The 26,089-nt window shown below is 43.1% G+C and overlaps 1 protein-coding gene and 1 long non-coding RNA gene across 6 annotated transcripts in view; one reads left to right on the plus strand and one right to left on the minus strand.

The window, feature by feature from the left end:
- LOC148124709 (uncharacterized) overlaps nucleotides 1-26,089 on the plus strand; it is a 529,533-nt gene that overhangs the window by 151,852 nt on the left and 351,592 nt on the right. The window lies entirely within an intron of this gene.
- The window catches only part of IQCH (IQ motif containing H), a 90,138-nt gene that overhangs the window by 21,110 nt on the left and 42,939 nt on the right, over nucleotides 1-26,089 (minus strand). For 4 of the 5 annotated variants that reach the window (XM_087941843.1, XM_087941844.1, XM_087941841.1 and 1 more), the window contains exons 14-16: nucleotides 20,808-20,999; nucleotides 9,525-9,645; nucleotides 7,837-8,123 (exon numbers count right to left, since the gene is read on the minus strand). In XM_087941843.1, coding sequence (XP_087797969.1) covers nucleotides 7,837-8,123; nucleotides 9,525-9,645; nucleotides 20,808-20,999 — 600 coding nt within the window. The remainder of the gene's footprint in view (nucleotides 1-7,836; nucleotides 8,124-9,524; nucleotides 9,646-20,807; nucleotides 21,000-26,089) is intronic. The other variant, XM_087941845.1, reaches the window with a different exon arrangement.

Below are 26,089 nucleotides of genomic sequence, written 5' to 3' on the forward strand. Positions count from 1 at the left end.
GCACAAAAGATAGAAATGTATGAGATGAATGTCACAAAACTGTTAATGTCATGAGATTAATTTTTTGTTTTATTTTTAAAATATATAAAAGACTAATAAAGTTTATTTAAAAAATAAAATAAAAACAAAAACAAAAAGCCCCACCCTGGAATAGAAGATTCGAGAGAAAAGGTCTCTGCATCACGATGCATGAAAAGATAACCAGCAGGTATTGCTGTCTCCCTCTTCCTGCAAATTTCAGGCTGTAAAATATTCTTCGGCTGACCTGTGATTTTGTTTTCTGCCTTTCCTTGCAGGAGGTTTAGTGAAGGGCGGTTCGAAAGTTCAGATAAATTACACCTGTTACTTCCCTGTTTCCATTTTTTTTTTTTTTTAAGAATTTCATCCAAAGAATTCTAGGGCTGGGGGGGAAAAAGGTGGGAAAACTGTGGAGTTTCATATCATGGGAGCCATTTGCTCCTGGCTCTTTTCCTTTTGTGTTCAGCAAGGTGTTTAGAGAGAGCTCTCTAGATTCATTCTACAGGCCAGGCAAAGTCTAAATTTTCAAGCATAGGAAACCGGGGCAGCTTTTCGCAAGACAGGCATCCATTTCGGAAGCTGAATAACTTGGCAGCCACTTTTGAAAGGGAGGAATTCAGATTTTACAAGTGTAGAAACGAAATGTGCCAGAGATTCCGTCAATCGCTACTAAGTCTTCAGGAAGTGCTGGCCTTTCTAGCATCCTTTTGCAATGAGCCTACCTTGTAAGTTTTCCCCTCACTCTATGACAATCTTCCCTCAAAAATCGGTGTGCAGCATATCTCCCCACAGGCTTACAAAAGCACCCATGAGAGAAAAGATGGGATGGTGTGTTTTGACAGCTTCTTCCTTACAACCAGGATCTTTCCTCATTTCGGCTTCCCAACTGGGAGATGGTTGAAAAGAGTGGCCAATTCTTGAATAGAGGTATACAATGGGTGGAAAGGAGAAGCAATTTTGGGGATTTGTAAGACCACATTTGGAATATTGCATCCAGTTCTGATCCTCAAAATATAAAAAAGACGTTGAGACTCTAGAAAGAGTGCAGAGAAGAGCAACCGAGATGATGAGGGGACTGGAGGCTCAAACATACAAAGAACGGTTGCAGGAACTGGGCTTGGCTAGTCTAGGGAAGAGAAGGACCAGGGAAGACAAGATAGCAGCCTTCCAATATTTGAATGGCTGTCCCAGAGAGGAAGGGGTCAAGCTATTCTCCAAGGCACCTGAAGGCCAGACAAGGAATGATGGATGGAAACTGATCTAGGAGAGATTCAACCTGGAAATAAGGAGGAATTTTCTGACAGTGAGAACAATCAATCAGTGGAACAGAAGTTGCCTTCCGAAGTTGTGGGAGCTTCATCCCTGGAGGCGTTCAAGAAGAGACTGGACTGCCATCGGTCAGAAATGGTGTAGGGTCTCCTGCTTGGGCAGGGTGCGTGTGGAGCAGAAGACCTCTAAGGTCACCTGAACCCCACTGGTCCTGATTATGGCAGTTGGTCAGAGCTGTATTTTCTTCTTAAAGACCTACGAATGCTGAAGCACCGTCTCCAGTGTCATTCCAAGTGCCAGTTTATCTCCTTATAGAAAAGCATCTCCTACAAGCCCCCTTCATCTGTTTCAGACTTAAGGCAGCGCTGGGCAGATTATCCTGGAAATGGTTTCATTCTCCCAATCTATAAAATCACCCAGGATATTTTGAGGTCTAATGGAGGATTGCATGTTTTACAAAATGTATTGTCTCACCAATAACCTGCCTTACGATGTTTTGTTTGTAATTCCAACTTCTGCTTTTAACAGCATTTGTGGAAAAAAAGAAAAAAGAAAGAGCCACTGAAATAGAGACTCGGAAATATGGATCTTGACAGGCAGAAGCCCACCCGGATAAAGGGCTCCCACTCCCTTTCTCAAACTAATTTGTGCAGTGTCTGCTTGAGAGTTTGATTTGCTTCGTTTTGCTTTGTGATGATGAAGGTTGCATTGGGGTATCAAAATTTGCAGATTTCTTTAATCATCGCAGTGACGAGAGGAAAGTCTTCATGTACCTACTCAGCTTTCCTTAGCCAATTACATATCCCTTTCAACAGGCTAGCTGGGTCATTTCTAAAACTGTTTGCTAAACTAATTAAAAAAAAATCCTACATGAACTGTCTAGCATTTAATCAGTGAAATAACAGATTGAAAATTGGTATTAAAATATTGTCAGAAAAATGAAGAACTATTTTCCCAGTCGAAGAAGAGTAGAGAAGGTATTTGGAAAACAGTCTTTAAAACAGATTTCTTCTCAAACATTCCTGCTTAATATATACTTAGAATATAATCCATCAGTAAAAGATGCTACTTTGATGCTCTTCGGGGGGAAAAAATGAATTTATAGCTAATCAGAAAGAAAGATGGATTTGTTCTTCTATCTAAAATGATTTCTTAATATGGAAGGTGGACTCATTAATAGGCTTCAGCATGCAATAATAATCAAGATCACTGCAATCTCTGAATGAGGAAAGATTCTGGGTTTAAGGTAGGTGGAGGGAATTGGTACTCATGGGTTTTCCTCCGTTAACGTCCTTATTTGATTGGCATTAGCACTGATGCTCTGATTAGCTTCCCATCCTAGCCCTTCACCTGACCAAGAATTAAGCCAGCAGAAGTCACAAAGGAGGTTTTGGGCTTGGAGGAAGTATTGATGTGGGGGAAATGCATTGTCTTCCTCAGAAGCTTCCTTGGGCATCCCCCAGACCCAGAAGCTTCTGTCTGAAGGAGAAAAGGCCTTGTCTGGAAACTCCAAACCAGAATAGAAATCCCACCGCTGTCACATACTTTGGACATCGTTTTCGTTCCTTTCGAGTTTTGCCTGGTAGTCACAACTGAAAAATTCATATTCTGCCTCCCCATAATGCATCAGGCAATTGGATGTATAGCTTTCTTCCACGACTGCAAGGTGACTTACATCATTCCTTATTTTTTATCCTTAAGGCATCCTGAGATGAGAAAAAAAAAATCTGGGCCAACGTCACCCATGGAATTTCCATGGCTGAAAAATAGCAATAGCACTTAGACTTATATACCGCTTTCCAGGGCTTTCCAGCCCTCTCTAAGCGGTTTACATAGTCAGCCTCTTGCCCCCAACAATCTGGGTCCTCCTTTTACCCACCTCGGAAGGATGGAAGGCTGAGTCAACCTTGAGCTGGTCAGGTTTCAACTGCTGAATTAGCCTGCTGTTAACAGAATTAGCCTGCTGTTCTGCATTCTAACCACTGGGAAGGAAGGAAGGAAGGAAGGAAGGAAGGAAGGAAGGAAGGAAGGAAGGAAGGAAGGAAGGAAGGAAGGAAGGAAGGAAGGAAATAGCAATAGTAATAGCTCTTAGACTTATATACCGCTTCCCAGTGCTTTCCAGCCCTCTCTAAGCGGTTTACAGTGTCGGCCTCTTGCCCCCAACAATCTGGCTCCTCCTTTTACCCACCTCAGAAGGATGGAAGGCTGAGTCAACCTGGAGCCTGGTGAGATTTGAACTGCCAAATTGCAGACAGGCGGCAGTCAGCAGAAGTAGCCTGCAGTACTGCACTCTGACCACTGCGGCACTGTGGCTCAAAATGCTTCAATTGCAATCTCCTCAAGTCATAGAATAGACCAACACCTTAATCACAATACCAGGTGGATTCTGGCTGTGAGCCGCAACAATATTTGTTAGATAAGCTGCTTGCTTCTGATTGTTCTGAAGTTTGGTTGTGGTTTCTTGTTGCTGCTCTGAACTATGCAGATTCTCTTTATATTGTCAACCAGCAGCTCTTCAAATTAGGAACCTAATCACTTAAGTCTTGATCCTCACTGTCAATCAATTCTATTATTGCTTGAGAGGAAAGTCAGTTCATAAAATCTATAAGATCCCTTGGAGACAAAACTAGCTTGCATTGTATTGCAACAAGAATGGAGACAGAAACAGCCACCTTACTCAAAGCAATGTGATAACAAGGCCATATTTGTAGTAAATACCACCGAAATTGGCTTACTGAATATGAGTTGAGTTGTTGTTAACAATTATTGAAAACATACTCAATTGATATATTATTTCTAATTGTAATTTTGGTCCATTTCATTCTGTTCCATCTTCTTTCTTTCAGAACCAGGGCTACCATACAAATGCTGTACAAATCAGAACTAACTCAAGATACTAGACAACTCTACAAACCTTCCTTGTAGAATCTGAAACATCTAACCCAAGATCTCTTTTCCCAGGGATCCATTTGTTGCAGAGAAGAGCAACGAGGATTAGAGATTGTGGAGGCTAAAACACATGAAGAATAGTTGCAGGAATGGGGTATGTCTACTTTAATGAAAAGAAGACGGGGTGAGGGGACAAGATACAGACTTCCAATATTTGAGTGCCTGCCACAAAGAAGTGGGCGGGGGGGCGGTCGACCTATTTTCCCAAAGCCCCTGAAGGCAGGACAAGAAGCAACGGATGGAAACTAATCAAGGAGAGAAGCAACCTGGAACTAAGAAATTTCTTGACCGTGAGAACGATCAACCAGTGGAACAATTTGCCTCCTCCAGAAGTTGTGAATGCTCCAACACTGGAAGTTTTTAAGAAGAGATTGGGTAACCATTTGTCTGAAATGGTGCAGGGTTTCCTGCCTAAGCAGGGGGTTGGACTAGAAGACCTCCAAGGTCCCTTCCAGCTATGTTATTCTGATCATTTAGCTCTTCCATGACCAGCTCCTGAGTGCGGAAGAGTGTGCTGTCACAGGGACCTCAAGGATCTTGCTGGAGACTCGCTGAAAGGGTAAAGGAAATTATTCCTGTATGGCCCAGTTCTAGCAATTGACAAAACTATTTTTTAATGATTCCGCTGAAAGTCCAAGAGCAAAGGTGAAGTGAAGGAAACAGGACTCATGACTGTGTGCAGGAGTCACCGAGCATGAGTCCCCCTGCTATAACCCTAATCCCATGTGTCTGATCAATGGTTTGTAGAGGGGGACAGGAAAGGGAGTTTCCTCAAACTCTGAGGTAACCTCCGAATTGCTTCGCTAGCTGCATCCCAAATGATGGCGGCTCCTAAACAAATTTCATATTTCATCTACGCCTAAAACTGAAGGGTTATCTCAGGTCTATTAGCTACCAGCAAAAACCTGTCCCATTTTGCATGTGCAGAAATTTCTGGGATTTTGAAAAGGCCCGTATCGTATCACAATCTCTGGGATTTGGGGATATTTAAGTACTCTTCCACTATAGTGGTAACAGATGTTCAATGATATATTTAATTTTTAGGTTTAGAGAAATAACATAGATCATTGGTTATCTTCAGTAAAAAGACAATTCCTGGAGGATGCCTGAGTGTACAATAGTTCTGGAGAATTTATTTCAGCCTTTGAGCTACTGATCTAAAATGGGAAATTAGTGTGAGAGTGTTTGAACAAGTCTAATAGGATTTCTAGTTTGCCAAAAAAAATAATGCTTTCAGAAGCACAATCTTTGGTGTAATCTCTCTCTCACACAACAAGACAGATGGCATCATTAATTGCCTCTATATCTAATTAAGTTGGGGGTGGGTGGGTGGGGGGAAACTCGGCTTAAGTAATGCTAAAGTTGTGGCACAAACTGGGGAATGTAGGAAATCCGCAAGGTGTAGAGCCCCCCCGGGGGGGAAAAAGTAACCGGGGCTGACGTGGATGATGAAAGGATGGAAGGAAACTTGAAGGAAAAGGGCGAAGAGTTTTTCTCTAGAACCTTTTGGGGGGGAGGAAATGACACCAGGGGAGATAGAAAAAAGACCAAACTGCTACCTAGCTGGGCTCCTTGGCAGCACAAAGTTAAATGTAACACAGCCAGAATAAAGTGGAAAGTTTTGCTCCCAAAACAAAACAAACCTTGCTTCATTTTATTCCCAAATATTTTCATTTCCCCATTTACCTCTAACATAAGTAATCATTTGGATAGACGCACAGGAGTCACTTAAGACCCAGGGGTGGCCTTTAAAATTTTTTAGCAACAGGTTCTCTGCTGGGTGGGCGTGGCCATGATGGGCGTGGCCTATTTGGCCTCCTGCACCACGGTGCTGGGGGGCGTTTTTGCCCTCTCGGGGCTCCGGAGGCTCTCTGGAAACGGGCCCATTTCTGGCCTTCCCAAACTCCTGGGAGGCCCGTTTTCAGTCCTCCTGTTAAATATGCATGACGCCACATTAACAGGAGCCTACGTTATATGCAAAATGGAGTCTGATGTAAGACTCCGCTTAATGGTTCAGCCGCTGGTGGGGAGATTGAGTCCCTGTCAGTGGCTGAAGGGTCGGACAGTGCCGGTAATAAAAAGGTGGTGCTGGCCACGTTGGTGGCTTTTTGAATTCAGCTTGCAAATAAAGAGCTTCTCGCATCCCTGAGTCCTTCTCCTTCCTCATCCGTGCCCATATAAAACACCTCCCCAAGCCTCTGCATGCGCCCTGCACTTACCTGCATTGAAAATGGGCTGCGTGGGGACTGCTGGGAGGGGAGGGGTGGGCGGGGATTTGGGGGCGGCTCTCCAAACTGCACAGAATCTTAGCTAGGGGCTCTCCCGGACCCTGCAAACTCCCCAAATTCCCCTGCCAGCAAAGCCAGGCTTTGGGGAATTCTGGGAGTTGAAGTCCACCAGGCTTAAGGTTGCCAAGGTTGGAGAACCATGGACTAGTCCAATCTCCTGCCCAAGGTAGATAACCTTTTACCACCCGGAAAAAACGGATATCTAAGTCTTTTCTTGGACACCTTCCGTTCTCTTGGGTTGATTTATTCTGCTGGTTTAAAACACAAATATTTCACCAGGAACCTTCCCAGCGGTGTTTAATACTTTCCCCTTGAGGTCAAGGAACAGAAAACTGGATGGCTGAATGACAGAGGTAGATTCTGCAGCCACCCCTGGAGAAATGTAAACAAAGTAGAAAAAAAGCCCCCGAACCTAAAGGCTAAAGTATTTGCACCAAGACAAATTCCTTGTGTGTCCAACCACACTTGGCCAATAAAGAATTCTGTTCTGTTCTGTTCTGTTCTGTTCTGTTCTGTTCTATTCTATTCTATTCTATTCTATTCTATTCTATTCTATTCTATTCTATTCTATTCCATTCCATTGTATTCTGTTCTATTCTATTCTTATTCTGTTCTATTCTTATTCTATTTCTTCCAATATTCTATTCTCTTCCTTCCAATATTCTATTCTATTCTATTCTATTCTATTCTATTCTATTCTATTCTATTCTATTCTATTCTATTCTATTCTATTCTTCATCCCAATATTCTATTCTATTCTATTCCATTCCATTCTATTCCTTCCAATATTCTATTCTATTCCATTCCATTCCATTCTTATTCTATTCTATTCTTATTCTGTTCTATTCTTATTCTATTCCTTCCAATATTCTATTCTCTTCCTTCCAATATTCTATTCTATTCTATTCTATTCTATTCTATTCCATTCTTATTCTATTCTATTCTATTCTATTCTATTCTATTCTATTCTATTCTATTCTACTCTACTCTACTCTACTCTACTCTACTCTACTCTACTCTACTCTACTCTATTCCATTCCATTCCATTCCATTCCATTCCATTCCATTCCATTCCATTCCATTCCATTCCAATTCTATAAGGGATCAGCATTTATTCCGGATTTTCCGCAGCGCATATTTCTGAGGATTCCGCGTTTAATTGGGGTGCAGGGCTTAATAAAAGAAAACACTTTGCTGCCCCTGCCCCCCCCGCCCCCCCCCCCTTTCTCCCACAACCCCAGGAATCCAGGGGTCCTGCGGTGATTCCCGGAGAGAGTGCCGAAGGAACGGAAGCTCTACCTTTAGGGCTCACCTGCTGCCTCAAAGTCTGCGGGTGGATGAAAGTCACAAAGTCGACAGAAAAGTATCCCACCACCGCCCTGGCTCTGCAGGCCTCCCCGATCTTAAGACACAGCTGATGGAGGCGCTTGGGTTCAACGGAAGCCTGAGGGAGGGTGGTTCCTGAAGACTGCAAAGGACCCTCGGCGTGGAACTGGTCTCCGCAGGAAACCATTGTGACCTCCCCGGTGGGTTCAATCAGCATGTCCACCGTGAGGCTGGTGATGCTATCGGAAGGTGGGAAGGCTTCGACGACTCCACCTGGGCGGAGACACAAGAGCGCCAACGTCAAGCCGTCTCATTGCAGACTCTACCAATGTCCCCTCTGCAAAAGGATGATTTTATGAAGCAATCGTTACGGCCTTACCCCAAGCAGGGTTTCCCAAAGGAAATACGTTTCGTTCCATCACTCATTGCAGAAGTTGCTCCTGCCTTGTTTAAATGGGAAAATCAATCCTGACTTTGCCTGGGCTTATACGGGGCAGTTTCTTTGGTGGCTGTGGTTATATTTGGAGGGGAACTGGGGGTAGGCTGAGCAATTATAAAGAGAAACCCACCACCACTCCTGATGCTACGGCTGAGTTGGTGGCTTTAGAAATCTAAATTTTTAAATCAATCAATCCATGTCTTGGTGTAGGAAAAACGGAAGAGCGTCTTACTTCCTACTCTAAGTATCCTGAAGGACTGACCACTCTGCCCATATTCTCTCTTCCTCTTTCAGAGCAGAAGGATGGGGAAGGGAGGAAAAGGGAGGAAACCGTATCCAATGGGGGTAGGTAGGTGGAGGACACTCCCTGTTGGAAACCCAAGTCCTGCAGGCGCAAAATTCTCCTTGCTGAGTTGTCAGGAACTATAACCATTTTCTGACTCAATCTGAAAGTCATATTTACTGTCACATGCCTGATGTTGGAGGGTTCTAATTTTCTCTATACAAGAAGAATCACCAGGTCAAGAACATCAGAAAGACGAGCTGGAACAAACCCACCTGGGACGTCCTGGGATGTAAAGGTATGCATGTATGTATGTGGTTATTGATATATGGAGCTTCTCATTCTTGCAAAGAGCAGAGAAGAAGGAGATGAACAGAATTGATGAGAGATGAGGATTCGGTGGTCTTTATCGCTCCAGTTCCTCACCAATTCCAACTAGCCAAAGTTTGTGAGCGAAGAAAGAAACATGAAACACGAAGGGAACTTCCATCCATTTCCACAATTGCTCCTCTCTGCTGTGATGTCCATGGCCCACACTTGGGGCTTTTTCACAGCACCACGAAGACCCAAGACCACAAATACCCACAACAACCCAGGGACAGCCTCACCGAACAGTTCTGGGCTGTTTTTATGTTGCCCGTTTTCTCATCCCAAAGTGGGACAGAAATTTACCTATGGGGGTAACTTTAGAGAAGGGAGGGAGGTGGGAATCTCAAAACCATTGAAGTGAATAAAGGCGTCCCTCTTTCTGTCCCGGCGGGCGCATGATCCTGTCCAAAATGGGCCTGGTCGAAGATGGCTGCCTGTATTTCATTCTTAAAAAGATAAGAAACGTTAACACGGGGAAGGGAAGAGGGTGGAAGTGGAGAAATATCCCAATGAATGAGAACAAAGTGCTGGCGACATAATTATCCCTGATAGCACTTAGCAGGAATGTAGCAGTCTTATTTACCTTGACTCACAAACGTTTGGAGGAATTTCCCCCATGTAGGAAATCGTTTCTCATTGACAGCCTGAGCGTGCTGTGCTAAAAGGCCCGGCAGCTCCTGTGAGAGCTTCACCAAAGCTGGTTCCTGCAGAAACAAATTAAATAGAACCACAAGCAATTTTACTGCAGAAATGAAAACGGCTTGTGGGGTGATTAAAAACCAGGCCTCCAACAGGCAGTGTGGTTACTGTTTAACCACGGCCAGGAAGCCTTTTTTTAAATGTTTCCCCTATCTTCTTTCATGTATCTGGCAACTTTTGGGGGTCTCTCCCCAATCTCTTCCTTAAAAAAGAAAGACTACATACATACATACATACATACATACATACTCAAAAATTTAACAACTATACAAATGGGGAATTAAGAGATTAAAACCATTCATATTTTTGCCTAATGGGAAGGTTTATTCATTTCCCTTCAAAAGATACGGATTATCTCTTTCCTCAAAAGCTTTTCCCTCCCCTCTCTTGTGGAATCACATGTAGAACTCACATTTGTGGAGTCTCACCCAATTCTGCCCTCCATAAGAGTTTTCACGGGCACCCGCTCCCTCCCCGACGCCCCAGGACAAGGTATCTGAAGAGCGTTAGCGTTGGGGAGCCTACTTTTGATGTCAAACTCTTGGTTTGGCTCTGATGTCATCTCCCCGGTTCTCATCCTAGCTCATCGCAAGTCACCTTTGACTTATATGGTTTTGGTTGTCGGTCCTTTATTCAAAACTTCCCTCAGTTAAATAAAAGACCACGTAAGTGAAACTGGGATCAGTCGGGTGCAGGAGGCAAAGGGATGCGGAGGCAAGAGGCAAGCCATGTAGGAGGCTTCCCAAGTCCCGAAAAGACATAAGACATAAGAATTTATTTGTTATTACACTCGCAAGAGGGTGCAACGAAATGAGGTGCTCTTCCACAAGTAAAACTGGACAACACCATTGAAAGAAAAATAAAATTAAACACAACAGACCATACAATAATCTCTATACAATTTAAAAATGTAAATACCCCATTACTCTCAGCCAAAAGAACCACGGATTTGAGCACATGCACAAAAGGCAACAACCCAGGCCCAGGTCTGAACTTCATGGTTTGGATCAGGCCCACGGCCTGGAAGCTGAGCAAGCACATCAAACTTGGGAACTTTTGCACATCGCGTTCCAGGTCACTCTTCTCTCACGACTTCACCATCGCTTCCCTCTTCCCCTTGAGCCTTTTTCTTCTGCTTCACGACCCCTTGAAATTAGAAACGTCCCATGCTCCAAAGAGGACTAATTGCCCCTTCGCACCACAATCGTGGGACTCCGTTCTTGCTCCTCCTGACTGCAACGGACGGGAGAAAGATCTCCCTCGCTCCTTTTGTCCTCCTTCTTGAAGAGGGGCTCTGCCCATTTTTAAACGCTTTTCGTCTTTTTTTTGTGCTTTGTCCACTGAAGAGGGCAGGTAAGGACATCTATCCAAAGACAGATTCTGAATTTCAAACCCCCAAGTGTTCCCCCTTTAGCATGTGGCTCGGTTAAGGCATCTACTGCTCGTAGATAGAAAGCCCCTGAACGCAGCTGAATCTTTCTGAATGTTTGAATAAAGGTGCAAGAGGCTGATTGCCAGAGATTATACGCCTACCTTGAATCAAGCAGAAAGCAAGAATTATACCACATATGGTTCAACAAACCTCGACCAGCAGTTTTTGCAAAGGGACACTCTATCTCCAGCGGTTATTATTAGTCTTTAAAAAGAATTAGCTAATTTGCTGGAAGTTGGGCAGCATGCTATTATTATGGTTCATCACTCAGCCAGCCGGTTGTTTGTCCACCTATTTTTGTCCACCTATTGAATCCTTCCCAAGGACTTGGGATAGGTAGATACGGGCATTTGATGGTCTTAAAGGTATTGCGGCAAGAAGTCAGCTACTCCCAGCCAATCTTCCTTTTGCAATTGACTGATGGGGATTTTGTCAATGTCAATATTATTATTAGTAATAATAATCCAGTGATTCCAGTGGTTATTGACACACAGGGTGTCCTATCAAAATCTCTTGAATTACACTTATAAAATCTGTAGATTGACAACATTTCCATACGCCAATATATTACAACTTCCTAGATTCTTGAGAAAAACTCAGTGAGAATGAAGACCAATGACCAGCTAATGAACTGGCCTTTGCAATTCTTCCTCCTCCTCCTCTTCATCATGAAGTTTATTATTATTTGGTTGTTCAGGATTCCTAGATTTTCAGAAAGCCTTTGGTCATGTTATGCTTTTTAAGAAGTGAGAGGCCATGCCTAAGGGAAGTCTGCTTGACCGACAAGGTCACTTGATATTAAGAGTGGCAACCATGAATGGTGAACCTTCTTTAGCTTGTGACTTTTTCCTACAGTTGGCAGAGAGAAAATGTGCAGAGCTACGCGGAGGAGGAATGCCTTAATGGGCTATAGATTGCAGTGCCGTGCAATTGCACTGAACCGCCTGAAAAGGACCATATAGACAAGAGACTGGAAGAATGAATGACTTGTGGTTTCTTTCATGTATAACTAATTTGGGAACTAGTGAGAATTAATGATTTCCCATATGGAGCGCAGGGAGGGAAGGGAAGACTGCAGGGTCCACAAAAATGTGCTTTTCATTGATTAACGCTAGTGAGATGTCCTGCCTGCAAATCAATACGTACCATTAAGTTGCTTTGGTCTTATTGTCATCGAATTAGGAAAGGCCATTCTATCCAGTCTTCCTGGGTTAGATCCCAGGATGTTTAATAGCTGAGATACCTTTTTCTAATCCAAAACAACAACAACCCAAAAACAACCAAATCTTTGTAATGTGTCCATTCCTATCATGGCCTTCAAAGGGTTTTCCTTTCCTTTTGTTTGCAATTAATTTGCAGAAGCGAAGATGGTCTTACTTATTAGGAGGTTCATTTGTTTAGGGAGGTAGTTAAGGAGACAGCAGAGCTTTGGGGAACGGGAGGGTTTGGGTCTAGCCATGTCCTTCCCAGGTGCTTTCAACCACTTTAGGGGATTATACAGATTATAACAGAATAATAGAGTTGGAAGGGACCTTGAAGGTCTTCTAGTCCAGCCCTCTGCTCAAATAGGAGATCCTATATACCAGCCCGGAAAAATGGCCGTCCAATCTCTTCTTAAAAACCCCCAGTGATGCAGATCAAAGTAGGACATCAAGAAATAATTTCACAAAAGCAAAAGAGGAGGAGGAGGAGAGGCTGTCGTAATAAATTGAACCCAGTTCATGTATAGTTTTATTACAGGTAGTTTTTGACTTACAGCAGTTCATTTAGTGACTGCTCAAAGTTACAACAGCAGCGAAAAAAGTCATTTATGATCCAGAGTCATAGGATCAAAATTCAGATGCTTAGCAACTGGTTCATATTTATGACGGTCGCAGTGTTGATGTTGTGTACCTGCCATTCTTCAATGGGAAGAAGGAGGTGGGGGGGAATTGGTACAAATAATCCTTTTTAATGTATCCTGAATATCTTAAGTCTTGTACTGAATCTTCCTTTTCAAGAAAGAATTCCTTGTGAAATACCCAGTTTTCAGAAGTTCATTCTTATCGGGGAGCGAGTCTGGGCCTTACACTCAATGGGGAAAACCAGACTTGCTTAACAACCATGTTACTAACTGCAATGATTCACTTAACAACCGTGGCCCAGAAAGGTCATAAACTGGGGCATAACACCTGTCTCGCTTAGCAATGGAAATGTTGGCTCAATTGTGGTTGTAAGTCAAGGACTACCTCCTAAATCTCATTAGTTATCCACAAATAGGCTTGTCCATCAGACTTAGAATAACTCTATTGTCACTTTAAATGTACACTAATTACAATGAAATTTCGTTGCATGCAGCTCTCAAAGGGTCCCCACCTCCAATGTCCACTACATAAACATGAGAAAATAAATAAATACAAAAGTATGCACGTACCCACATCTATTCACAGCACCAATGCTGATCTGTTTCTTAACTGGGTTTCCTCCCTGTCCGGTTTCTAGACAATTGCTGTGATTTAAATTTCTTTCCGGGAGCCACGGAAGAAACGGAGCTGCCTTCCCTCCGATGAGGAGCTGCTCCAGTCCTCTGCACAGTTTAACACACAAAGGGTGGGAATTCCCTCCCCTCCAACGCAGGGCAATGGTTTACACGCACTCCAGAGATTGTTTCGTTGTTCGTTTTTTGGTTACTCTCTGGAGTCTACACCAAAGAGCAAAAAAAAATGAAACATAAAAAAAGATGCGGGATATGTTTTGGGAAGCAATCCATCACCAGCCGCACTTACTTAGAATTCAAATGTGGCTTTTAGGAAGCTGCATGCTTGAGTGTGCCGCTGAAAATTTGAAAATTAACAAAAAGTCCGGTTTTTTTTTTCCCCCCTTCTTTTATTTTTCTTTTTTTTCCCCCCTCTTTCTTTCCGTGAGATGTCATCTTTTGGAAGGTAACATCATGTAAAACAGCTGCCATTACCGAGTCCCGCAAATGGTTTTCCTATGTAAAATGGCTTTGTAAAATATTTGCTCCATCTGCTGAAAGGAGCGAAAGACAATTTTCCTTGATACCTAATGGCCCATTTCAGCTGGATGGGAAGCGATTTGCCCGCCTAGCGCCTTGCGCTGGATCAAATGGTGAGGGCCCTTCCGCACAAGTCTCCTCTTAGGCGGCATTATCTCCCTTCGGGTTCGGCTTTGGTTTTTTTCCTCATGACTACTGGCCCTTCGCTCAGGATCAGTGCACAGGCCAAGGGCAGCCATTGTTGTGCTTCGGTGGCACGGCTGTTTGCCTCGCCAGTGCACAGGAGGAGGAGGAGGAGGAGGAGGAGGCCGGGCCCCTTGCAACTTTCCACCTCTTCATCTTCCTGCTTTTCCGCCCACCCCTGCACCGTGAGGGCTGCGTTTGCCTCTTCTGCCTCGCTGAGGTAGTTCTGAATTTGCACAAATGCACAAAGTGCCAAGGACGCGGTTTCTCGTGTCCCCCCCCCATGGCTCCAGACTCCATTGGGGGGACCAGGGCCGAGCAGGAATGCTCCTCCGCCAGCAGTTCTGCCTTGTGCCTCCCTGACATCCCTTTCTCAGATAAATAAAAAAATATAAACAAACAAACAAACAAACAAATAAATAAATATAACCCCCCCAAAAGACTGCTAACGCAAATTCCCTGGTGAGCTAAAGCGCCAGAAATAAAATATTCTGAAAGAAACATGTATATATATATTTATTTATTTTTTAAAAAAAGGAAAAATGCTAAAGTGAAGAGAGAGGTGAAGTTTGTAAATGTTTCTAAATATTGACACGTGCTTAAATTTTACCGGAGGAGGACCTGGGCTCACAATGCTATTGCTAAATCATTCTTGCTATCATTAATTTTATTTTGGGCAGAGCGGTAAGTCTGAGCCATTTATTTTGTCAAGGGGCTTAAATCCAAATGGTGGGAAGGTAACGGATGGCGCTCTCCTTCGTTAATGCGCAGAAGGTATTTTTCTTTAATTAACCAGCATTGTTTCAGGAAAAATGTATTTTGTGGTTTCAATTTTCTAACTTACATTTATGCAAAACGCTCTGAATCTCCTGCCTTATTGCCCCTCCCTGAAACAGAAACCCTGCTGGTTTAGGATTTATGTTTAATGCACAATCAGACAGGCGGTCTCATTGCCAAAAACACATTTAAGACATCGCGTTGAAGTTGACGGGAGGTGTGCAAATCAACACAATTCTTTTCCTGCCTGCATTTTATATTATAAACTAATAAAAAAGAAAAGGGGGGGAAAAAAAAACCAGAACTAGAAACAAATACAATTATCTTCTCGGGATTTCTGAGAATGAAAATTGGCCAAGCACAAACTCATTTTTTATTTCTTCCCCATGGCTAAAAGCCATGCTTTTCTTTTTACTTGTAGGCAAAAAAAAAATCTATAAATGCCAGAACACAACCTCAATCAATCAATCAATCAATCGGCTGCAAAAATTCACCGCAATCCTGTATGAACCAATACAAGCCTCTTTTTTAAAATAAATAAATAAATAAATCTCGTAGTTATATTTACACATGGCTATATTTGCACGTTTGCGTTTAGCATCTCTCTGCCTCTTCAAATTCCGCAAAAATAAACATTTAAATTTCATCTAGATGGGTTATGGCAGATGACAGGACTAACGAATTCCTGGTTTTCTTCCTCCATCTTAACTTCCTCCCCTTGTCTGTGCACTGTTTATTGGTAAAAACTGGCAGCGAAATTCAATTGATTGCAAATATTCTGGGTCCATATGGCCTCAAACCCCGAAGCTCTGAAGGGGCCCCTCACTGCTGCTTCGTACCGTTTCCAAAGTCTTCATCTCCAGATGGTAACATTTAAACCCCCTTTTCTCTGCTTTGTACAATAGACCTTGGCACAATTTCAACTGTTTACTCCGGTAATTAACAGTACTGATACCACAACAATTACAACTCCGACAATCTTAACACAATAATGCTATGAATTAGTGAGAGCTAATGGCTGGAAGGTATAGTGGTTCCAGACTGCTTGAGATCTGTGAATTTTCCCCAAATAAAATAAAAGGTACCAAACAGCACGGCGGCTCTCCGGCTCTCCGTAGACGATGATTACCTAGTAATTAGTTTACACAAAGCTTCCTATTTAATGGCAAAACACTGTAATTAACGCGTGACAGAAAATCAAAGGGTGCTTTGTAAGCATATGAAAAATTAACACCACAGGCCCATAGCTTTATGTACTGATTAGAAGAATATTAAATCAATAGGAATCAACAGCTTGCCTATCTGATTATTGGAGGTCCTAGGAATTTAACCAAGGGACGTAATTGTGGTGCCTTGTTATTTTACTAAGGAATCAGGGAATCACCTGAAATCTGAACACCAGTAGCCGCATTAAATATAATAATAGCCAACTGAGCAGCCCCTACCCAGCGTGTTTTCTGATGTAATCGGTAAACACAACATGACAGCCTATCGACAACCATGAAGTGGAGAGAATAGCAGAGACCTCTCCTGTTAACTAATATAATTTTAGCATCGACTATTAAGTTACATGATGTTCAGATGCGGCTATCAAAATCCTACCGCCGCAAATGCCAGGTTTGTTGGTTTAAGACCACAATTGGATGTTAAGATGTAACGACGGCACAAAGGCTATAACGGGAGCTGGTCATTGTTCCCCAGGAGCATCTGGTGAAAGTTAACAGACACCATCTTTAGGGGATCAGCGGTAAAAGGATCCCCTAATTCCCCCCAAATTGATTGCAGGAAATACTGACTTCAGCAACAGAGTGGTCAATGTCTGGAAAACTCTACCTGACTCTGTGGGTTCTTCCCCAAACCCCCAAAATTTTAACCTTAGACTGTCTACTGTTGACCTCACCCCTTTCCTAAGAGGTCTGTAGGGGGCGTGCATAAGCGCACCAACGTGCCTACCGTCCCTGTCCTATTGTTTCTTTTTCTTATATGTATCCATGTATTCATAACTATGTTTTACTTCTACCCATTATCTTGTAAGCAATCGACAAAAATAAATAAATAAATAAAATAAATTCTCCTTTCCCAAAGATATGGTGGAGTTTATGCATGATGGGAAGGGGAGAAAGCCAAATACCCCTTCCCAATATTTTGTGTCACCGAGGCATCCAGTCTAGCTCACGGTGGTTGAAACATTGCTGTTTTAAGCAAAAGAGGGGAACATGTGGACGTTAAAAATCCCAGAAAATACATTTTCTTTGCATGGTTAGCCTTCATTTTTTATCCATAATATGCTCACGAGGTTAGAAAAAGCCAAATCCATCAAGGGCAAGTTGTCTGGAAAGGCACTGTTTTTACATGCCAATCAATATACTTTATCTAAGTAAAACATGATTATTTTATCTATTTTCCCCACATATAAAGAAAGTCTAGATAAATGCTGTTTTAGACAAGTGTTCCACTCTGGTACAATATAAGGAAGAATGTTTTCAAAGTCTCTCTTCCTCCCTCCACGCTCCCTCTCTGGAACTGGGCCAGATCCGTGATACTGAATTGACTGGGAAACACACACAGTCCCATCTCACAGCTACATCTAGTTCAATTTAGCGCTCCAGGTTGAACAAATCTATCTCCTTAGAGCAGGTGTGTGTGTGTGGCGGGGGGGTCTTCAAAGATGGCGACCTTAAGACTTGTGGACTTCAACTCCCAGAATTCCCCAGCCAGCCATTTAGGTTGAGAAACACTGCCTTAGAGGGTGCACAGCTGGGGTGATTCATCAACGGTCATGCTCAGGAGCTTGGAGGCTTTGACAAGGCTCTTTGCTAGTTTGCTTCTTACCCTGGGGTAAAGAGGCCGCCCCCCCAAACAAACATTACACCCTTATAGTTAAAACCATGAAGACGAAGTTGCTTCCCTGTGAGAAATGACTCATGAGAAATGGCTTGGCTGAGGATGGTAGTGTGTGAGGCCCGTTTCCATGGCCCAGAATCTGAGAATGAAATAACAAGCGCTAAGAAGTCATAAACTGCCTGGCAGCCACGTAGCAAAGGTCCATCTGTTTCCTGGAGTGCCCAGCCAAATGTCTTTGGGAAGCTCATAGAGAAGAGCGGGAAAGTGACAGCTACCCCCTGTTGCTTCTTGCACGCATCTGCTACTGAGACTTCAATTCCTACAGCCCCAAGTTTTTCCAAAAGCCAGCCAATCTTTCACAAAGAACCGCAACTTCTTATGAACCGTGAGTTCACTTCTTTCCAGAATCGTAGAACTGGATCTTGGAGGTCTTCTGATGGTTATCCAATCCCTTGTTGAAAACCTCAAGCAATAGAGCGCCATAATTCCAGAAGGCAAGCTATTCCTTAAGGTTGGGTCTACCTCGGATGAGCTTCTACACATTGCTTGTTGTCTTGTCCTCAGGTGCTATGGAACATAAATCGACATCCTCTTCCCTGTACCCTTCAAGTATTTGAAGACTGCTGCCATATTTCCCCTCAGTCTTCTCTTCATTAAGCTAAATATAGCTCATTCCTTTAGCTATTATTCATAGGATTTAGCTTCCAGACCCTTAATCGTCTTCGTTGCTCTTCTTTGTGTTCTTTTTTAGGGGTTCAGTGTGCCGTATAAAGCAGTATTGTCTCTTCTTGTGACCTTGATGCTAGCCCTCTGTTGATGCAGCCCAGGATTGTTGACTTTTTTGGCAGCTGCAGTTCAGTGCTGGCTTCTACTTGAGGGATTGTCTGCTAGGACAACTAGATCCCTCTCACAGGCACTGCTGTTGAGCCAGGTACCTGTATCTGATACCTGTACACCTGGTTTTCCCTGCCAAAGTCCTGGGTTTTACTTTTCTCACCACTGAACTGCATGTAGTTGGGAGCTGGAAATGGGATGAGCTTCCTTGTTTCTCTCTGTTTTGTTCCAGTCCATCTCTCATTTTATCTCAAGGCTGGAGATATGCAGAAGTTAGCTCATCAATGCTCATCAGAGAACTTCCTCCCAGATTCCATAACCAGTAAGCCTACAAGAGAACTGTCACAGACGCGAACTACTGGAACTAAATACTGAAAAGTGAGTACAGTTTGCTTGAGATTGAAATGACTCTGTTAAACCCTTGGACAACTGATCTTCTCTTGAAGCTATGTGCTTTCAAAAGCTGAAATCAAGATAACCGGGTGTACATCCTGGTCAAGATGGTCATTGTTGTGTCTTAAGGACCCAACAACTGGCCTACATTTTAAAATGGAGCAGCACAACACACAGTAGGAACGCCTATAAACTGCTTTCTGCTTAATCGTTGCCCTGCTACATACCAATGAAGGGGGGAAAGAAACCTTGGGATCGTGTCATAAACCGCTATGCAAATGATGCTATTTGTAAGTATTAACATAATTTAGTGCTTAGAGTCATATTCTCATTTCTAATAACTCTACTGGAATGGAGAGTCTTTTGCCATGTACTCTTAGCCTGCAGGATAGTCTTTTATCACAAAAGCTGAATTTTTTTAATAACCTGCCAGCATATGCTTGGTATCTGGCAGCTTAAGTTGATGACACAATGTCTTCATTATCAAAAGCAGGTCTCCGTACTGTAATAGGACATTAAAGCATGCCCGTGCTCATAAAGTAATGCTTTGAAATCTAAACGCAGAAGTATTACAACAGCTCTCAGGAACAAAGGGAGGTTTTAATCCTTGGCATTCGGAGGGAATACTCAATAATAGAGAGTGCAATTTGTTTCTAGAAGGAAGATGGATGCAGAGCAGAAAAAAGAAAGGCATGGAAAATGGCCAGGTGAGATGTTAGAAGTCGAGCAACTTCACCCCAATGCAACCTTTGGAGTGGGGAGGACAGATGAGATGGGTGGAGTAGAAGCAGAAGCCGTTTGTGCAGAGCAGAGAAGCATGAGATCCCGGCCTAACAACTGCAACGGGAACTGTGTCGCAACTGTGGTGGCCGTGTGATGTCTTGTTTAGCAACTGCTTACTTAGCAATGGAAATTCTGGTCCCCATCTGAGGGTCATAATCCGAGGACTTCCTCTAGAGGAAGAGAAGGACGAAGAAAACCACCAGGAATTGTCCGCGGAGCTTCTCAATCATCCAAGTTACGGTTGTCTTTGGTTGGAACGGAGCCACTTCTTGGATGAGAAGCGAAATATTTTCAAAGGGGGGGGGGAAAAACAAGAAAATGCAGCTGCCTTTTGGGGAAAACATCTTTGAGGAGGAGTTTTGAGCACTGGGATTCGCGACTGGAATAAAACGCTGCTGAGGTGATGGGTAAATAAGGAGATACTTCTATTAAGGCACAGAAGTTCAGATAAGAGTTCATGGAGTAAAGAGTGGATTGTTTTAATACATTGCATGTATTCTATTGTGTTTTTGTCACTTGTTTCTTTTCTTCCCAAAGATTTAAAAATATGGCATAATGCACATAAACTAACCAATTTATTTTGGTAGACGCTTGCAAGAACTTGCATACTGAAGCGTGAATTCTTATTCCACAAAAACTGTTATGTCACTATTGTTTATACATTATTAATATTGGCTAAAGCAACAGAAGATGAGATCAACCTGATTTGTCCTTAATCAAAGCACTGTTTGAAAATAACTACCACTGAATTCCTGATAAATTATTATATTTATCAAACTAATATCCGCTACAATTAAAAGAACTTCTAATGGTGACTGACCCAGAATGGACAGCCTGAAAGGAGAAGTATCACCTGGACTTTCCCTTCCAGGGTTTGCCTTTTGAGATCACCTGCTCAAAATTTATGAAATCCAAAAGTGACTTACATGAGCCCATCTCTTCTTCCACATCTCTGGTCCGTATCGATGATGCTCCTTCATAAGCCAAGCGTAGCATTGGAGATGTTTAGTGATGTCACAAAATGCAGTCCCATTTCCTCCAAATTCATTATCCACCTTGAACACCCAACGCTGCACTTCTGGATTGTCTATAATCAGCTGACTGAGGGCCTCAATCATCTGGAGGACAAAAACGTGAAGATTTTATTTTCCATTTTAGTTCTTCTCGTTCTGTAACTCGTGTTCCAAACTTCTGAACAGATGTTCTCATTCCCCAACCCTCCAGCCAAAAAAAAATACACAAAAAATGTTTAAAAAATAAAGGGGAATATAAAAAATCCCCCCATAAAAAAATATATAAATAAAAAAAAATATATTATCCCCCCCCCCCCCCCCCCCCCCAACCAAAAAAAATTAAAAAAAAAAAAAAAAAAAAACCCCACACAAAAACCCACCCACCCCCCCCCCCCCCCCCCCCCCCCACCCCCCCCCCCCCCCCCCCCCCCCCCCCCCCCCCTAGCCCCCCCCCCCCCTGCTTCATACCTTTCCTCACAAATTATTATCCAAATTTAAAAAATTAATTTTCCCAAATTTTTTTTATAAAAATAAATTTAAATAAACACCAAAAAAAAAAAAAAAAACAAATAATTCTTTCCCCCCCCCCCCACCCCCCTCAAAAACACCCACCCTAATCCCCCCCCCCCCCCCCAAACACAGAGGTAAAACTAAGAGAGAAGGAACGTAAGAGCACTAGATAATATACAATGAAGAAGAGAACTGTGATGACCCAGGGCGTGTCACAAAAATAACCAAGTCACAAAAATAGAATAGATTCCCTTTAATGCCTCCAACTTGGCCCCAATGTCCAACTATCCTTGGCTAGATATCAAACACTTAAAGAAAAGAGTTTACGGAGGGAGTAAATGCAGTCTGAACGTAAAGTAAAGTTAATTCAAAACTAAAAAACCCAACACAAACCACACTGAAGGAATTAATGATAAATTGCAGACTTCTACCAGAGAACGCAGCAACTACAGTTGTGAGGAAGCCAAAACACAGATAAGCTCCAACAAGAATAATGCACACTTTGGGGACTTCCGGTTTGAGCTTCTTCAGCGACAGACCAAAACCTCGTCTCTGCGTGGATTCGATCCGTGCTCGCTGCTGGAGCGCCCTGAGACGGCTGGTTTCGGGGCTAAGCCACCCTGTAGAGGTGGTGAAGAGGGGGGAGACTGCCAGTAGGGTTGAGGAGAGCCGCATCTCTCCTCCCCAGCTGGCCATTACGCCCTTTCCCAAAGGCGGTTGCAGTGGTGGTCAGAAATGGCCACCACAAAGAAGAACTCGACCAGAAAAGAATGTGCAGGAGGAAGATAAGAAGAGAAAGTTTTGGTTGACCGGGTCAAACAGCAAAAGCAACAAATAGGGTACCCTGGAATTGAAACTATTAAAAAACAATAACCTTGTTCCCTAAGAAGATTTTTAAGCTGCAAAGGAGAGAGAAAAGGGAAAAGATTTGGTTTTCTCCTTTTCCTATACTGACAGCTAAGAGACTTAAGAAAGAAATTGGAAAAAAAATCCACTTTGACATCAATAGAGGCATTTAATGCTGAAAATAAAAAGTCAAAGGGATAATAAAGATTTCTGGATAATTAAAAGCTTTTGAAAACAGACTTCAACTGGGGCATGACAAGAACAGAATAACAGAGTTCCAAGGGACCCTGGCGGTCTTCTAGTCCAACCCTGCTCACCCAGGAGAACCTATACCATTTCAAACAAGTGGCTCTTGTTAAACACCTCCAGGGATGAAGCAATCAGAACTTCTGAAGGCAAAGCTGTTCCACTTGTTCTCACAGTTAGGAAGTTTTTCCTTAATTCTAGGTTGTTTCTCTGCTTGGTTAGTTTCTATTTATTGTTTCTTGTCTTTTCTTCTGGAGCTTTGGAAAACAGGTTGACCGCCTCTTTTGGGGGGCAGCCCCTCAGATATTGCAACCCTGTTCTCATGTCACTCCTAGTCCTTCTTTTCACTAGACCAGGCAAACCCAATTCCTGCAACCATTCTTCATATGTTTTAGCCTCCAGCTCCTTAATCATCTCAACATCTTTTTTATAATATGATGACATATTATTAAAAAACTGTTTAAAATGTATTATTTCAAATATTGACACAGTCCTTTTCAAACAGTAATTTCAAATAGTCAAATAATACTAATTTATACTAATAATAATGTACTGTCCATTTTTTTTACTAGATAGAAAAACACTCCTTGTTAAGGAGATGGAAAGTATAAATTTCTGAAAGAGACTGACTTGAGAGGAATCTGTTACAGTGGCTCGTATACTGGAATTTAAGGAATCTTTTATTATTTGAACAATCCACATAGAATTATTATTTATTTGCTCCGTGCCTCATTATTTGCTCTTTCTGAAAGTCCAATAAATGGGTTTTCTCTTGACGACCCCTACAGAAATGAAATGGATCAATAAAATTGTAAACATTGCACCAATGGAAAGAATTATGAGCTATCTTTAAGTGAAAATTGAACTGTGCCTTAAATTATTGTCACCTTCCTTTGATTATTTAACACCTCCCGTCAATATTTCATAAGGAGCTTACAGCGGGAAATAAAAATAACATGAGACAAATAGATGCGAAAGTAGAATTTCAGGGTACAGTTCATAACAATGAAAACAACACTGTGGTCAGCACATTGGACACATGACACTATAGTATATTATTTTTATATAACTGATTAATTCATGCTATAAGTTGACCTGCCTGTATCATCTACTTTTAATCTAATGTGAGGCTTGTGGTCCCCAATTTCACACACAGCACCCCCAGATAGAGACACCAGATTTACTAGCAAAATGGCTGAATTTTGGGAAACTTTATTTATTGAATGGCAATCTTTATTTATTGATTTGAGGAAGGGATGGATGGATGGATGGAAGGAAGGAAGGAAGGAAAAGGGAGGGAGCGAGGAAGGAAGGAAAAGGGAGGGAAGGTAGGAAGGTAGGAAGGAAGGAAAGAAGGAAGGAAGGAAGGTTGGTTTTCTGCTTCCCAGAAAATCCTCATTCTTACACTAACATCCTTATAAATCAAAGATTTGTTTTCTTGGGGAGCTCTCAGGATGTTTGGTAGGTAAGGCTATAGTCCTTAAACCTGCAAAAATCCCTATGCTCATTATAGGGATAATGCCCTGGAAACTCAAAGATCAGCTGAGGATATCTGACCTCATAAAATAATCAGCCGCCAGTGTAGCTATTTTCTCAGGTACACAGCAGCCTTCTAAAACAGCTCCAATATAGCCAAGGAATGGATTTTTGGGACTTTTTACAGACAATTACCTCAACCTCTTAATATCTTTAGGTTTTCCTAGAACCCAAGCAGGTAGAGGATTTTTCTAAAAATTGAAAACTGGAAAAGTTAATCTGATAAATAAGTATTAACCGAATTGTTCATGATTGCTTTTGGTGCTCCAGAAGGCTCCAATCTTTGAAAACAAGGACCATGCATTAAAAAGCAATGCTTGGAGGCAGGAAGGAGACCTATTCAGGTGTTTTCATTCTGGAAAGCTCACCCTGGAGAAGGGCCCAATGATCTTCTAATGATACAGGCTTCCCAGAAAGCATCTGGACGTCGAACCTGGATGTCTGCAGGAGAGTCTCCAGTTTGGCTCTCTCTCTCCCAGGTAGGATCTGGCCCAAATGGAAGCAATATGCATGGAGCTGTATATACCAGATCTTCTGTCCTCCAGAGACACCCATCTTTTCCATGCGTAACTGCTATAACCTTAGGAGCCAATGTTTCTTGCATGACATCAGCAGAAGCTGGAAACTTACCTGGGACACAGATGTGCTGAGTGCTGGGCTCAGGAATACATCAGCTCTATATCAGGGGTCTCCAACCTTGGCAACTTTAAGACTTGTGGGCTTCAACTCCCAGAGTTCCTCAGCCAACTCTAGCAGTTGAAGTCCTCAAGTCTTAAAGTTGCCAAGGTTGGAGACCCCGGCTCCATATGATTCAACTGCAATAAGTCATTTGATGACACACTACTTTTAGATCAATATATTAAAAAAAAACACGTGTAGCTCAGGGTTGAATCGGCGCTCTCCGAGTTTGGTGGTTTTCTGTCAGCACTGATGATGTTACCTAGTTTGGTAATGAAACATTTGCACCAGAAAACCACCATGCTCAGAGAACCACCAGTGACACCACACTGATGTTTTGCTCGCTTGTAATTCTTTAGCAGTTCTGTTCCATGCTGTAGAAGACCCTTCATTTTTAATGTGGTCCATAGGGCACCGTCAGCGCTTCCACCTCACGCCTGCACTTTGCAGTTGTTCAATGCCAGGCTGCCATGGAGCATTGGTGGGGGGCGGGGGGAGGATAGAAGGAAGGGCGAATGCTTGGGTGAAAAGTGAAACTGATGGGAAAGAAGCAGGGGTGGGCTTCAACATTTTTTTAGCAAAGGGTTCTCTGCCCGGTTGCTGGGTGGGTGTGGTCATTGTGGGCGTGGCCTAGTCGGCCTCCTGCACCACAGCGGAGGGGGGGGGCATTTCCCCCCAGGCTCCAGAGGCTTTCCTTGAGCTGCCAGGAGGGCGCAAATGGCCCGTTTTTCACCCTCCCCGAGGCTCCATGTGCGCCCGGCCTTTACCTGCATCCAAAACGGGCCATGTGGGGGACACCTGGGAGGGGAGGGGCCGGATGGGCAGGGCCAGCCAGGAGTGGAATTGGGGGGGGGTTCTCTGAACTGCACTGAATCTTAGCTAGGGGCTCAGCTGAACCCCTGCAAATCCCCAGCAGCCCCCCCCTTCCCCCCTGGAAAGAAGCCTGCCTCACCCAAGAGGAATTCTCAAGGTCCTTCCTCTGGGAGAAGGCGGCGGCTGCAAAACCGTATCTTTTAAAACCGATTGGCGATGGGGTGGGCGCAGAAAACCAGCAAGGGGAAAAGGGTCTGGGAGGGGAAAAAGTTATATCATTAACTTCAACGGCACTTATTTCCAAGCAAACACTTCTGCTGCTGCTGAGGATTATTAGTATAATGCAGTGTTTCTCAACTGTGAGAGATGGATGGACTTCAACTCCCAGAAATCTCCAGCTAGTATGGCTGCCTGGGGAATTCTGGGAGTCGAAGTCCACCCGTCTTAAAGCTGCCAATATTGAGGAACGCTGTTTTAAGATCTCAAAATGGAGCCTTCAGTTGGAGGTTTTGTTGGCCCTCTCATAAAACCATGGCCATGGTGAGTGCAGCCAATCAAGAATGCCC

The sequence above is a fragment of the Pseudonaja textilis genome, chromosome 13 (assembly GCF_049901715.1).
Source record: "Pseudonaja textilis isolate UNSWEBS1 chromosome 13, rPseTex1.2, whole genome shotgun sequence".
In the NCBI taxonomy this organism is placed as follows: Eukaryota; Metazoa; Chordata; class Lepidosauria; order Squamata; family Elapidae; genus Pseudonaja; species Pseudonaja textilis.